The 16,150-nt window shown below is 43.5% G+C and overlaps 1 protein-coding gene across 10 annotated transcripts in view; it reads right to left on the bottom strand.

The window, feature by feature from the left end:
* The window catches only part of Osbpl6 (oxysterol binding protein like 6), a 174,432-nt gene that overhangs the window by 34,680 nt on the left and 123,602 nt on the right, over positions 1–16,150 (bottom strand). For 6 of the 10 annotated variants that reach the window (XM_087900080.1, XM_087900079.1, XM_087900076.1 and 3 more), the window contains 6 exons: positions 13,977–14,109; positions 11,217–11,320; positions 10,168–10,260; positions 6,082–6,156; positions 1,845–2,010; positions 62–195 (listed from right to left, as the gene is read on the bottom strand). In XM_087900080.1, coding sequence (XP_087756206.1) covers positions 62–195; positions 1,845–2,010; positions 6,082–6,156; positions 10,168–10,260; positions 11,217–11,320; positions 13,977–14,109 — 705 coding nt within the window. The remainder of the gene's footprint in view (positions 1–61; positions 196–1,844; positions 2,011–6,081; positions 6,157–10,167; positions 10,261–11,216; positions 11,321–13,976; positions 14,110–16,150) is intronic. The other 4 variants (XM_087900082.1, XM_087900083.1, XM_087900084.1 and 1 more) reach the window with 2 other exon arrangements.

Here is a 16,150-nt window from a genome sequence, read left to right as displayed (position 1 = left end):
CTCCCTCATCCTTCGCCTAGCACCTTTAGCTGGTCATGCACAAGAACACACGTGGGCTTACCTGTGACAGTGACTGCCGGAGCCTGGCCATCTGGGTGCTATGGCCTTTGTTGTGGTCTTGCTCGGAAACCATCTGCTTCAGCTTTTCCTTCTCTATAGCGATGCTGTTAAATGCAGACTTCAGAAGGGAATGCACTGAGCAGGGAGAAAAGCGAGGAACCAACAGTTACTGCAGCAGAACGGACAAACAGGTTGTCAACTTCTGGACACTAGCTGCTCGGCGTCCAGACATTCTCCAGAGAGACTAGGTTATAGTCTGACTTTAAAAAAAAAAAATAAGCCTTTAGAAAAAAAATAAAAACTAGCCTTAAATAGAATCATCTGAGTATCCATACTCAAAACAAATATGCGATTGTAATTAATTAAAATGGAAATTTTTATATTTCATACTAGATGAGCCAACACAGATTTGGAAGCAACATACAAAATATCAACATCAATACTTAGAAATTAACTAACATCTCAAGAAGGAAAGGAAAGCATGTTTGTTTGTCATGTTTGATAATAATATTTAGAGCCATTCTGTTGAAGTGTCACGCACCTCAAGAGTTATGATGGAGTTATTTCCATGGTGCACACCCCCCTAAAAAGAGCCTTTTGTGAAACCTGCCAACATAAAGCCGACGGTGGATCCAGAAGTCCCGACTGGCTTCTTTGGCGTGAGAAATGATGTGGATTAAAAAGCGACCCTGGCATTGCTTTGTCAGCAGTGAGTGTCTGGTGCCAAGGGTGCTTTGATTTAAAAGCAGCAACAGGAACAACACTTCTCTCCATGGCCTGACTATCTAACAAGTTACGCTGGTAAAACCTGAGGCAGTCTTGTGGTTTGAACCACAAAAGGTTGAGCTTGGAATTCCTATTTTTATTTATTTATTTTTTTTAAAGATTTATTTATTTATTATGTATACAACATTCTGCCTCCATATATTCCCGCATAACAGAGGAGGGCGCCAGATCTCATTACAGATGGTTGTGAGCCACCATGTGGTTGCTGGGAATTGAACTCAGGACCTCTGGAAGAGCAGTCAGGGCTCTTAACTGCTGAGCCATCTCTCCAGCCCCAGAATTCCTATTTTTATATTAACAGTGTTTCAAAAGTGTGTGAAGTCTTCCAAAATAGACTTCCTTTTTTTTTTTTTTGGAAAAATAGTTACGCCCCTGTCTCACAATCTCTTAATTCATGTGCGACGATCCACCATCAACTGAAAGAAATTCCATCAACAGCTGGAATTAATCCCACCGTTGACCTTGAAAGCCCCTCACAGTGCCCTTCCAAAGAGGCCAGAGAGGCAAGGAGATGCCCGTTTTGTCTCCCCTGCATGGAGGGTCTGTAGTCTGCTGAGAAAACCTGTAGGTTTAGCAGAGGCTTTCAAAGTCTGGAAACTTGAGTTTCTTGGAAGCTTTGAGACGAACCAAACAACGCTCTTTTGGGGGTGCCATTGAGTTTACCCTTCCCCTGGGCTGTGCTCACCTACATGCTCCTTCTCCAACTGCTGCCCCCGCAGCCCAGAAGCAAAGGCACTGGCTCTGATCAGGATGTTAACATCCAGTTTAACAAGGCAATTAAAAATGCATCTGTGAGGAGCTAGGAGATGGTATTAATGGACACATCCATATAGAAAAGTAATAAAACAACTATTTTAGGATTATGAAATTGAAGTGACATCTGATTGCGCTGTAAATATCGGACACAGCACGGTGACCCAGGAGTCAACCTGGATGCCATAAAACAACGACCTTCCATCCAGTTCTCCACGGCCCAAGAAGACACCTTGCTGTGTTACCTTTCTGTGCGATCAGACAAAATTCTTCTTGTAGCTTTGTATAATCTGTGGAACTTTCCAGAGGGTCAGTGAGGTGGCTAGGAGGGGTCTGGAACTCAGTATCTGCACAGAGGTTGGGGTTGGAAGAATGCAGACGCACTGGGGACATGGTGGCGCTGAAGGGAACCTGGAAGGGAAGGTGTAAATTATTCACGTGTCCCCACGTCCTGTTCCACCATCCACTACACAGAGAAGGTCCTTCCTTCCCTTTACAGCAATACACTGCTTTCTGACGGCATGCTCGAGACCCTCAGTCCTCATTTATTCTATAAGCAGTGTAGGTTGGGCAGATGGGGTCTTGTTTCTGATAGTTTCAGAATGTCCAGGACTCTCTGAGTTATCATTCTTACAAAGAATAATGACTATGGAACAGAAAAGCAGACCTCTGAACCTTCATTTGTCCCGAAAAATAAGTGGCAGAGAAAAGAAGCCTGAATCTTGATGCGTGGACCTGTTCTCACATTGAATGCAACTTATGTATACCTGAGCCTCGGCAGAATCCTGATAAATATGTAAAAACACACTCAAAGACTTACTTGGTCTACAGCCACCAGAAAAAAAAATAACAAGTTTATATTACATACACTAATGGCTTAAAGAGACTCAGTCATCTAGAGGTATACTCACTAGAATATATATTCACAGATTAAACCTGTGCTGTGAGTCACTGCCATTGCCCTGGTGTGCCACACAATACTGATCTGTAATGAATGTGGTTTATGAACCTGCCACCCGTGCAAAGCAATAGGTAGTAAAGGTTGCATTATTGTTGCATTATTACTACAGCCGTTCCCGATGGCTACAAAAACTTCCTGGCCTGGACTGGATCTGGATTGGCCTTGTGCTGGGTGAAGGCAAAGCACTTTCTCATCCCTTTTAGAAGGATCAACCCAAGGGTCACAAATGTTATTGGCCAATCGTTCTTGGGAAATGGAAATGTGAATTCTTCTAGCAAATCCACCAGAAGTAACATTTTCCTTCATCTTAGGCATTCATTCAGTTGTTCTGAGGAACCATATCATAGACTCTACAAAAAGTGAATTTTCTACAATTGAAATGATAACTCTTTCTCCCTAGCGAATTTGCATATTTCCATAGGAGGAAGGAGGCAAATCTTGGCTTGAGCATGGGGGGTGGGGTTTTAAAACGCTTAATTTTAAATGTATTTTGATGTTGTTGTTGAAATTTCATGGATTTGCTGAGAGAAGATAGGAAAAAAAGAATTCTCTCTCTCTCTCTCTCTCTCTCTCTCTCCCTCCCTCCTGATGCAGTTCTGCTCTGCCAGGGAGTAATTTCTCTGGAAAGCTACCAAAGGGAAGACGATGCTACTGAGGAAGGAAGAGAATGGGAAACTTCCCCACTAACAAGTGTCTTTGCTTAGTCAGCAAAGCTAAGCATGCTAACACACATTCCAAGGCATTCAGAGGGATCAGCTTATCTGATATGCTCAGTAGGGACATCGTGGCACTGTGCTGGGAGTTGTCAACAGCTGCCTATCTTGTGAGGCTCAAAACTTCTTCCTGTTCCATATTTGAGACAGGCAAGTTGGAAATGAGTCGTTGGAAAGAACGGAACGTGGGTATTCCCTTACTCTGGGGACTCCTTCCTGGGGTACTTCTGTGCTAATGATGACAGAGGGCCTTTGGGGACACCTAAGAGAAGCATCGGGTCTGTGGGAAATGATTAAGTGGGCGTTTGGTGTTGGGAGGCACAGTGTGTTGAAGGTCCTGGGAAAGTGGTAGCAAGTTTCTTGTCACCAGTGATGGCCGGGAAGGGAGCTGCCACCAGCTCCCCATGCTTAGAGCTAAGAATCTCCAGCTAGATTTGGGCCTTTCTCTCTGCCCAGGAAAGAGCCTCAAGGCTTCAGAGAAGCCCTGTGACAGGGAGGAAGCCTGGTTCTGGAACTTTCTGATACTAGTAGCTGCAGTGTGGCATGGAAATGTTAGGGCATGAATTGAAAACTCACCCACAAAAAAAATCAAAAGAGAAGGGAATTTGTAAGGAGACCTGCTGGCCCCAAATGTAGCAAAGATCACCGGGAAACAACGAACACCAGTGTGTCCAGCAATAACAAACTTAGAGGTCTTACTCAACCGGGGTGAAAAACCCCTGTTCGTATTCTGCAGTTTGCTTTCAAGGGTACGTTTGAGGTACTGGTGGTTTGGGGAGCCTTAGTGTTGTTCCATAGTTGGGGCCAGCGTTTCTGTTTCCAGTTTGAAGTTCTGTGGGCTTTGGCTAGTGGAGAAAGTAGGTCATTCTGGGGGCAAGTGTTAAGACCCAACAACAAAAATAAACTTTGGAACCATCTCCTCAGGTAGCCTGAGTGGAAGGGGATAAAACTGACAAGGATTCTGTGAAAAGATTCTAGACCAAAAAAGCTTCCTGTAAGATAGGACAGGTTCGAATGTGGGGTAACTTCCGTGTTGGGAAGAGGAGGGGCACTAAAGAAACAGGGAGGCTCAGCCAGGCCACTGGAGTTAGGGAGGGGGAAGGGGTCAGTGGTGGATACCGCTCCATGCCTCTCCGGTATAGAGTCAGGATACAGATCCTAGGGGGCTAGTAGCCATCCACCCCAGTTATTTCTGTAATTATTCCAAATGTTGATGGTATACTTCTTTTCCACTAGAATCAAAGTTATTTTTATAATTTCTGTGGTCAAAGCTGGGTTGGGATGTGGGCATTACTGCTTCCTGTTTTAAAAAGCCTTTTCTTTTGTTTCCAACTGAAGAAAATACAAACCTACTCTAAGCAAATGGGTGCTAACCCTAACTTTATTATTTTCGCTGTATGCATCTAAAGCTTAAAAACCGAGCCCAGGAAAACACAATCACCCCCCTGCACGCTCTTTTGGAAGGGTATCAGTGAGAAGCATTAGCCTTCTCACAAGGTAAATGAACTTGGTTTTCCAGGCTAGGCTATTGTTACTTCTCTAAACATCATTCGGATTTCTCCACGTGGGTCCTTTAACTGGTTAGACATGTCTACTGTCAGAATCTGTTACTGAACCAGGGGCAGAGACTTCATTAATTTGCATTTGAATTTGTCCGCTGCACCAGAGTGCAATTTCAGTAATGACTTGGTTCAAATATTTGTAAAACTATCAACGTAGGCGTCGGTTCCCTAATTAATTCCAAGTCACTGGTTGTTTCAATAAGCAAAAGTAATTCCATCCCGTGACCTGGCTGAACACTTACGTATCCCACCCGAGCTGACCACGAAGTAGAAAGCCAACAGCCCCCACACCAGGAGCTACTCCGTGGTGCAATCAAAACCTTCTCACGAGTATTCTTTGCAATTCCAATCTGCAAATATAGCCTAATTTTGTAAGAATAAAATTGTAATTAACTCAGAAAATATTTAACAGATAAAAACTAGCATCCATGCTTACTATGAACTCGGGAATCTATTATTTTTAAAAGTGAACAAGGTCTTGGGATGAATTAATATTATGATTGACTTTTATCCGGTACATGATTCTGTGGGGAGTTGTTCTGCTTCCTATTCTCTGGGGGACGGTCAGGATTCTTTACCCCATCTACCTAGGTCCTGCTATCCATTCGTTTGCCTCCTAGGGGAAACAGCCCTCTACACACGGATTAGACACCACCTAACTTGGTGTGTGTGTTAAATTTCCATACTACATTTCCAGTTTCCAGGTCAATATTCCTTCTAGAAAGCGATTTCCCTTGCTATGTTTACTTCGGATTCATGCAGAGGTGACATGAAAATCCACATTTTCCTGTCCCCTCGCTTCTTTCTCACACCCTTCCCAAGCAGCCAGCCTGCTACACACACCAAAAAAGACCAACTGATTCTGTAGTAACATGGCATTGCTTAGGAAAACAAAAACTAGGTAGCAAAAGTTCTGGCGATCAGTATGGAAAAATAAACAAATAAAATACCATAACTTAGGTAAATTCTCCCATCTCAGGGCCCCATACTCAGTTTGTCAAACTTAGTTAAACCTTAGTTTCTATCCTTTCTTCCAATGACAGGAGAGGAACAGGATTATGAGCTAGCTCTCCCTTTGCCAAAACCAGCACCCACGTCCAATGGCTGCCAAGCAAGGAGAACCAGAGACCATTCGAAAGTAACGTCAGCTAGGCAGGCCACAGGTGATGCTCAACACACGGGTGGCACCACCCCCACAAAGTCACCCTTGTGCATAGGTCCTCGTTTGATATCGAAAGCCACTCACTGTTGTAGCCACCGCTGCTGCTAGCCTCTGCCGGCGCCGAATTGTGTTGAACTGGCCCTTCGCAGGTGGCCCTTCCTGACAGTGAATGGGAGAAGAAAAGGGGGTAAAAACATGGGGTGGGGATGAAGAGGGTGGGATTTATGGGAGGGATGAAAGATAATCAGACAAAGGAAAAGGGAAGTTTTAACTATAATTGACTTTTCTTAAAAAGGAAAAAGAAATTTAGCATTGGAACAAGTCAAAGGAACATTCCTGTCACAAGGAATGTTCTTTATTATCACTGCAGGCCCTCAAACATTGTGAGTCCACTTCCTGAGTATCATCCCTACCCCCCAATAAGATGGAGAGCTATGAATTAGCACATTAATGAGGAGCCTGTGATTCTAAGGCAAAATGAACGTGCACACCACTTTTGAAACATGGGATGACACACTGTATGAAGTCAACAGGCATCCAAACGATAGTGAAGAAAACAGGCAAACTCAGGAAAAAGTAATTATATAAAATGTAACGGCAAAAAGAATGCATTCAATCCCTTACTCAACCTCCTACCAAAGAGACTGCTGGCAGGGGCTCCGTGGTAGCAAGAGTGCTGGGATCTTCAACTTGCAGAGTTTCCCAAGGTGGATGCCAGGCCTACTAGATTGGGGTTTGGGGGAGCTAGGGAGTCTTTAAGGGCCTCAGGGTGTGGGACTAGAGCCTAAAATCACCAGTTATGAAAAAGAGAGAGCACAGGTTTCATTTGGTAGCGTGCAGCTATGCACAGCCCCGAAGAAGTCGAGAGGCAATGGCGTCCCCTTCTCATGCTATCTGTGTTGCAAACCCTGGCTCTCCAAGACTGGGGACAATAAACACTTCCACTTCCAGTTAGCCAGGGTGAAGTTTCTCAGACTAACCCAACAACTTACACAACAACAGCAACAAAAACCCCAGGACGACTTTCATCTGTTTGGAATGGCAAACGGTTTGAATTCTCACATCTCCAATTCTCTCAATCTTCCAAATGACTTTCACATTTTACTTCTCAAATCGTTTGCATATTTACATGTGTCACATACACATAATCTATTTTCTACAAAATCTCTACACTTGATGTAATAAAGGGAAGGACTCATCTTCGCATGTCAGTATAATATTGGACTGTGAGCCTAGGTCAGCCTCACGTGAATGCTGGGTAACTTGATTGGCCACTGTGTACCTCTTCCTACCCTACCTGATTCCTCCAGTACCTAGGACCTATTGTCTAACGTACTCTATTAATAACACAGAACTTCTCTTCTATAGCACTTCTGACGAAACACTATTATTGAGATTTTCATTAGAACCAGGAAATCAGAAGTTTTGGGAGTCCTGGATGCCCACAGAAACTTCAAAACAAATGCTTTCTCCGTGAGTTACACAGCAGATTTCTGAGAGCAACAATTCAATGGTATCTAGCACAGATATGACCAAACAGGTCTAACATTTAACTTTTATCTTTAAGAAAGGTGAGCCCATCTACCCCACCGAGAATAACCTATTATTCAATGTCTGGGTGACATGCTTCATTTTCTACTTTCTGCAGTCAACTAAAAAAATAACCTATCTTAGAATTCTTTCAAGATGACAATGATTATAGAATGATGGATGCGAAGTTCAATGATACAATATCAATGCCAATATAATAATAATCACCACCCAACTACCACCGCCACACAGCCTGGCTTCCTTCACAACCGGCTCACGACCTAAGTTACAAACAACAGAGAGGGAGCTGTCAGGACCCAAGGATCTCTCCTTGGCTGCAATAATGGTCATCCCGGAAAGTGAGATGATTATCACACAAATACTTGGCATCATCAGATGGAATTCTCATAGTTAAAAAGCTTTGGGAATAGGAAGGGGAAACCAGCGAGGGTGAGGAGAAAATGGGAGCCAGTATCTTTAATCTACTATGGTAAAAGTAAATGTTATGTCTTTCTGTAGGCAAATGACAGCTAAGTAAAGATATTCCTGCCTGTGACAGACATGGCTGGGTGAACAAATTCATCCCCAATGGGTGTGCGTGTTGAAGGAGCTTTAGTCCTGTTCTGGTTACATAGAGACTCCTGCTAGCTCTTGGGAGACCTGTCGCCTTAGGCAAGCAGAAATTGTTGTGGGGGGGGGGGGGGTGATAACCAAACTCTGTAGCACTTCAGTCAAATGATACACACTTTAAGTCCAATTGGAAGGAAATGCTCTCTGGGAGTGATTAATAGCTTCCTGTCATCCAAAGTCTATGTTTCTAACTGAAATACATCCACTTTTTTTGGGCAGGCAAAGGGAGTGTGGGGATGAGGTGACCTCAGATCCTCATCTAAATCGGAACCATGAGGTTATGAACCATGAGGTTATCTGGGTCACTCCTTGGTCAAACAAAGCAAGGCAGCATCAGTGAAAAATTCCACGTCTCTCAAAGATCTGCCTGCTTTTGCACCGATTTATTCTAATGACTCAAAACATCTTTATGAGTTCTTGGCACATTTATTAACCAGAACTACATTCTGTTTTCCCCAGGGGGAAACATAGACCAACTGGGCTTGTAGTGGGAATCCTGACCCCACAGACAGCCAGGGGCATTGTGTTCAGACTTGCTGAGAGCCAGTCCACTCAAGACAATGGCTGGGAAGGGAATCTGCTCAGTGGTGTGCATTACAGAACCAGATTAGAATAGCATCAATCCCAAACGGGCATGCACTTTGGGTGTTAGCATTCTTCAATTCTTTTATTTAAAGAAAGGGTTCTTCTGGTTGCAAAAATGGCTCTATTCTCTTAGACATGAGAACATAAAGACTGAAAACAAACACAACAACTCATAAGCTCAAAACAAACGACAATGTTGAAAATTCTCTGTGAGATCATTTGGCCTATTTCCCCTTTAGCACCAATTTTATGAACAGAATGGAAAGCACATAAAGTATATCGCTCCAAGGAACATGCAGAATTACATTCATGGGCTGCAGATATTCTAAATAGAAATATGAATGCGTAGTGTTTGTGAAAATTTATTATGAATTACATCAAATTAGAAAGCACACCAGCAGTTTGTTATTGACACACTCAGAGTGACAATACAAAGAATGTTGTTAAATCAGTCTGCATTAAAGGAGAATTGCATTTGCTAATTATTCAGAAGAAATGGAAGCATCGAACAGTAGTTACTTTCGCCTTTGTGTTAGGATCTAAATTCACTGATAAAATTTTTTTTAAAAATCTGAAGTCTAATTTTAACTGTGCAGGTAAGCAATCATCTTACACAGCTAAGGTAAGAACAGTGGAGATTTTTGCCAAGATTTGAAAGTAGTATCACTTATGACATAAGGGGTTTGGGACATTTACCATATTCTGCATCACTGAAATGCAAAGAGGATCTACAACTATTTATTGCAGTTAAAATTTTTACTTCAAGTAAATTTATCATGAGCTATGGAGATTTTAGTTCCAATTTTAGTGATCATTGAAGGCCACATATGATCTACCTTTGTAATTACAGAATTTCAGAGTTGAGACAGAATTCAATGATCAGTGAATTATTTCTATAACCTGAGCAGGAGCAAATAGAGTCCAGAAAGTTGAACAGAAATACATAAATTATGAGGCCAGAGAATCACAGCAGCCACACTGATACCCATTGTGCTGATTTTTAACCTACAGCACCCCTATATAAGGCCTTGATAAACTATGGGCAACGTTCACCCATAAAAGAGCCCTCTAACACTGAGACTACATAAATGAGCCCACACTACAGTCCGCTGGCTTTCCTGTTTTGATTTTCAAGTGGCTTTCAGTCTGGGTTTTAATGCTTCAAAGGCTGGGACTGAGGATGGAAATCCGATCAGGTGGCCAAATTGGATCATCTTGACTTTTCAAGGTTTTTGGACTTAGGCCCAACTAACTAAAACGAATAAATTCCACGTTTAGATGACACAACTCCCGCAGAGCACAGGCTTTAAAGTTGGTAAGCTCTTCCTTCAACCTCACGCCCGGGGCTGATCTGGAATGGATATAGGTGCGGCGCTTTAACAGAGAACGAAAGCGAAAAGGGAAAGGAGAAACAAAAGGCTGTACCTGCAGTTGAATTTTTGTATCTTTGCTGACACTTTTTGTTCTCCAGCGTCTGGTGACCCGCTTGTCTTTCTTTGAAATATCTACACAGTTAGCCTACGTTACACAAATAGTTAAAAGCAACAGAGGGTTATTAAGTTCACACACATGGTAACGCACACACTAAGAGCCCAGAAAGTTAGCAAGGAATCGTTAGGACCCCAAAGCAAGCCAGCCAAAGAAGAAAGACGTTAATACTAGAACCAAAGACCTCTCTACAACGGGCCTGTGAAAGTGATATTTCTAGTGAGCAAAAAATGAAAACCAGGTTGGAGATTGTGAGCATCTTTTTTCTACACGAAAAGATGCTCACACTTCTGAAAGTTCTAGAACTCAAACTCCAAAGCCATCATTGTTAATGCAAAAGTGACATGGGGGATTGACACAAATATGTATGTCCACAACAGTCTATAATACATTCATGGATAAAACACTGATAAAACTCAGCCAGGCGCAGGACACACCTTTAATCCCAGCACTTGGGAGGCAGAGGCAGGTGGATCTCTGTGAGTTTGAGTCCAGCCTGGTCTACAAGAGCTAGTTCCAGGACAGGTTCCAAAACTACAGAGAAACCTGGTCCTCAAAAAACAAACAAATAAACAAAACTGATAAAACTCTTCTTAATTAATACAAGGACACCAAACTTCAAAAGTATCACGAAGAACGCCAGAGGGGCTGGAGACATGGCTCGGCAGTTGTTCTTACAGAGGACACAGGTTTGATTCCCAGCACCCACACACCAGCTCACAACCGTCTATTATTACTCCAGTCCTAAGGGATCTTCAGGACTCCACAGCCACTGCACACATGCGGTGCACAGATATGCATGTAGATAAACACACATACATATTAACTAAAGATAAACCATAGATTGACATTATTACTAATATTGCAATGTTAGTCTGAGTGTAGTTCTTCCCTTTTGAGTACCACCCTGCATAGTCAGTCACAGGACAGTCCAGGAAGGGCTTAAGTTGGGATCTTAGACCTTGTTACCGCGTAGTCACGTTTACCTGCATGTCAGTGAAGTTCGGGGCGGACTGAGTCCTCTGGAGTATCTCCAGGTTTTGCAGGAGCTTGCTAAGTTCCACAAGGTTTGACTGACAGTGTGCAAGATCTAGGAAAGACAAAAAGGTCAGAACTGGGTAGAAATGGTGGAGCTAATATGAAAAGGGGCTCAGTCCACACTGTGGTAGATACGATGTGGTCAATGGATGGGCAGATTTGTATTTATATAATGGTGATGCAGGTAACCCAAAGGATACCTCACTCTGGGTCAGACCATGAGAGCCACTGGCGGTGAGAGAGTTCCAAACCCATTCTTACCACCTGCGACTGTGAAAGTAGATGGCTTTAACCTGTCAAGCTGCGTGTGACCACTTTCCTGTCCCCACAGTTTGTCTCATGGATACTCTGAAGACTTCAGCAGTCTTGTGGTTTTATTCCTAGGGGCCTGTCTACTTGTTACTCTCAAATGGTTTACAAGGTGGAATTTGGGTGGGGCCAAAGTCAAGTTCAGAAAAAACAGAACAGAGTAAAAATCAGTTAAACACATCATTTCTTCAGCTCACTAACAATGTGGCAAGAAAAGATTCCTTAAAACATCTATTATAGATTCTTACTAGTTTGAATTCCAACTCTATGAAAAAAAATATACTCTAAGAGCCAAGTAATTTCTCCATATATTGGTGGCCTGGATTCATATAAGTCCAGGAGAGTCAATCCCCTTTACTGTTAGAATTATAAATCAGACATACAATGGGTTTCATAAAACACTATGTCTTCAAATTCAAACAGTGAAATAAATATGAAATGTTCCCTTTTGGAACTGAAACCCATCTCAGAAGTAAGCTTGCTCCACAGCAAATGATTGGTATAGATTTTTTTTTTTTAAAGTGCAGCAAGAGATTTACATCCATGTAAAAAAACAAAAACCAACAGTTGTTTGAATCGACAGAGGTGGCCAGGTAGGGCCAGAATGCTGAATGCATGGGCTGCTAAATGCTGAGATAAGGATTTTGGAGTAACACTCTAGAGCCAGTGAAGAGCCCCAGGAGGGTGTCTGCACAGTTATTTTAAGGTCTATCAGGCTTGAGGGGGCATTGCGTGGTGAACAAAGTACCGACCTTGGGATTAATGAAGTGTGTGCTGGAATCCCAACCTGCCCACCAAGGCAGCTCTACAATCTCAGGCAAATGTCTGAACCATTACATATTGCATTTTCCTCATCCACAAAGTGCAGAAAGTGAACAGTACCTATGCCTCATTGGCATAGGGCCTGCAGACAGGCTCACAGGTGATGATTTCCAATGAGCCTTTGAGAAGGATCCGCTCATCTGGAGACCAGGTAAGGTAACACAGTCAGGAGGCTGCGTGACTACCAGGGACGAGAGGAATGGCAGGTCTGGGTCACGAAGATAGGAATGGAAGTCAGCAAAAGGTTGGTAAGGATAAGGACACAACTTTGAACTGGCTTTGTGAGCAGGAGGGTGAGCTGGCCGTGACAGTCACTGACTTATGGGGTCCAGGTGTTGACACAGCCCCTGGGGGAAGCCCATGGGGCGGGCAGGGCGCATTCCTTTCAGAGGTGTGCTCTGCAGTGAGAAGGTCTGAGTTTGAATCCTGGGTCCTTTTTTGCAGCCATAGGGGCTGGGGCTGGGCTGAGGTGGGGGAGCATCTTGAAGATGATCCTCTGCACAGGAGAAGCTGGGCAGTCTCTAAACACTGCAGGAATATATAGGGCCGTCTGAAACTGCTCCACCTCCTTCCACAACCGGAAGTTGTGTATGGTGAATATATCCAGGGAAACACTTTAATGAGATGTCATATGGACACAATTATGAATCTAAAATTTTCTTTTAAATCACAATTTCACATGTGGACAAAGTTTGGGAGTTTGGTGTCTCAGAGAGTTGAAAAAAATGCAAATTTGGAGTTAACACGCTGGTAGAGTTTTTTTTTTTAAAAAAAAATGGTGAGGGTACCAGGAGGATTAACAGATTGTCCATTTTTTTCTTTGTAAGTGAAAAAAAATCAAAAAGTTACATAGCACCTGTTTTTATTATAATTTCATAAAAAACAAAATACACTATCTCAAAATTAAATTAAATCAGTTGAATCTTACTAAACATGGCCCTTTCAATTTTTTTTTGTCAGTTTTGTGGGTCAAATAAAAACTGTTTCAGAATGGAAATGGTCTGTGGATAAAGCGTGGGGCAAAGGGTCTGCTGAGGAAGGAGAAAGTTAGAGATTAAACAGACCAGGATGGAGTGGACAGGACAGAAGGCCCCAAGGCCTCTCCAAGGAAACCCCACTTCCAGGTAACTCCGGACATGCAGCCCTGAACCTCATGGTTTCCATCTGTGCTAACAGGGAACAGAACTGTTCCGTGGGCGATATGACAGCAGAAAAGGGGGCATGGAAGGGACCTAGGGAGGAGGCAGCGTGGAGTCCAGGACTAAGCGGGGAGCTCTTCAGGTCCCGAGGGACAGGTCAGGGCAAGGTCAAGAAGGAGCTGGTAAAGAGATGGAAAAAGTGGGAGAGCGTGGAAGCCAAGGCAGGAGAGAAACTCAGACCCACTTGTGAGGAGCTGGGAGAACCTGCAGGAAGGAAGCCTGGGTCACAGAACAGAGAAAGATCTAGAAGGTAGAAGACTAAGACAAAGGAAAGGCCAGGTCACTCAGGGAGGTGAGGCTGGAGGCTACGTTGTTTTGACTTCCATCAGCTTTGGGCTCGGGTGCTCACTCTGAGCGTCCCCCAAGGCAGGAACTGACCTTCCGCACACCTATCCATCTCTTCCGAGTCCTGCAACCAGGCCGCTACTTTACTCTGCCCCGTGGTGCATGTCGCAGGGAGGCTGCTGCTGCTCGGGAGAGGGGACTGCCATGGGAAACTGTTGGGCTGCATCTACATGCAAAGAGATGAAGGGCACAGTTTACACACGTGAAGGCTGAATTCATGCACGCTAACAACACTCCATCTGCTGGCTCCCTCATCCGATGAGGAAAACAGCATTCAAAGAAACCATGACCCATCCTCACGAGGTCGCTAGAACTTACCCAGAAAATTGTATTTGATAACAGGGTCCTTACTACAGTCTCTGGGACTCATGGCTAGAGGCCTCTCCTTCCCAGATCCTCCCTGGACCCTAATGTGTGATTCCTAAGCTCACTACCCACCAGTAAACAGCCCTAGGATGCTTTGAAAACATTCTGAAGACTATATAAAAGGCCTTCTTACCAAGTTGTCTATAGCTGATAGCTTTCTCATTAAAAGGATTTTTATGTGAACTACAGCTGAACAAAATATGCAGATACTAATGTGTACAGCAAACAGCAAAATAAACAGAGATTTGCTTCCCGAGGGGCTGACATGGCTTTAAAGCTGCACATTTGACTTGGATACTCACTGGCAACTGATTAGGCCTCTTCTGAATGATTAAGAAGTAAATAATGCACACAGTCAGCAAACCCAGTCTTATTTATTACCTACATAGGGTCACAAACCAATTAACACTCCGGAGTCTCATAATTCGATATGTGGAAGGCAGGGAAAGGGACAAAAGGCTCTTTGCTGCATTTTGATACATGTAATGGAAATCACCCAGGTAATCTAAGCTCTGAGCCATGCCACTGGCAACTGGAGAAACGGGCCTTTTGTGGGAAGCAGAGCTGGAGAGTTGTCTTATTCCAGAGCGAACAGTGAGGGGAAGGATTTGGTTTCAGTTCACCAATCTCAGATATCACCCAAGTAATTTAATAAATAAGACAAGGGACAGAAATAATGCATCTTTTATCAATGCTTTGTGCCAAGGATATCAGCCGAAACTGGAAAAACCTAAGAATTAAAAATTAATGTTTTCTTTTTCTGTTTGGGATGCAGTTCTCATTAAGTTGGGACTAACCCAGATTCATTCCACCCTGTGATGAAAACTCAGGCAGCCCAGAGAAACACAGGGACTATCTTGGGGACCTCTGAGATCCCAAACCCCAATCCCTCTAGCTCGTGACTTGTTCTCTGTATTCCCAGAACTGGTTAGTGTTTCCGTCAACCCCTCACTCCTAGGAGAAAGGCCATCAGACAGTCTTCTGCAGGAACGCAACGACAGTGAAGTCATAGAACGGGGTGCCTTGTGAAATATAATCCGTGGGTTTAATTTATACACTAGTATTTTCCATCAAATAACAAAAGCCAAGCATGGTAGATGACACTAAGTTTGACAGGTTAGGTCTGGTGTTTCTCAATAAAGTTCTCCAATGCTATGTAGAAGGAAACTATATAATCTAGGTATTGTGGAGACTCCTGTAGAAGCAAAGACAGAAGGCAGACAAGCTACTGAAACGTTTTTGAACCCAATCAGCTTCTCTGGCCTCAGTTTCAGGTACCAAGCATAAAGCCACAACACCCCCATGCAATGCAGCCCATGGACCGAATCAAACACGGAAACAGTTGCTTCCCTGCCTGTTGCCGTAACCTTGACTTTCAGACAAGAAATACCTCCAGCTTTTCTGCAACACAGACTGGGAATCTTAATACAACCCAAGGAACCACAGACTCTCCTGTCTGGCTCTTGGTTTAATGACAGGAGGTACTGACTTTGGAAACAGCTGTGTGGCCACATCTCAGGATGGCTATGTCACTTGTACGCATGCAAACACAGTCTCTGTAACAGATTAGAGAGGAAGGACCGTCATATACATAACACACTTGCTCACTGAAACACTACCGATACCACGGGACCTCTCCAGCTGACCTGCATTAACTCCGGGAGAGGGGGTACTGAACAGCCTCTCCCTGGGTCATGTATACATCGTAGCTCAAAGCAATGAGCTTCGCTTTCACAACTTTGGGGTCTCTTTATTACTACCCAAGAATTCCCAGCTGTTGTCTAAACAAATGTTTACTCTACCTCCCAAGATTCCTAAAAAAAGCCACACATACATGATAT

Source organism: Myodes glareolus, chromosome 21, assembly GCF_982192425.1.
Source record: "Myodes glareolus chromosome 21, mMyoGla1.1, whole genome shotgun sequence".
NCBI lineage: Eukaryota > Metazoa > Chordata > Mammalia > Rodentia > Cricetidae > Myodes > Myodes glareolus.
The sequence above is the reverse complement of the archived record's forward strand: the minus strand, read 5'-3'. Positions and strand labels throughout refer to the sequence as shown.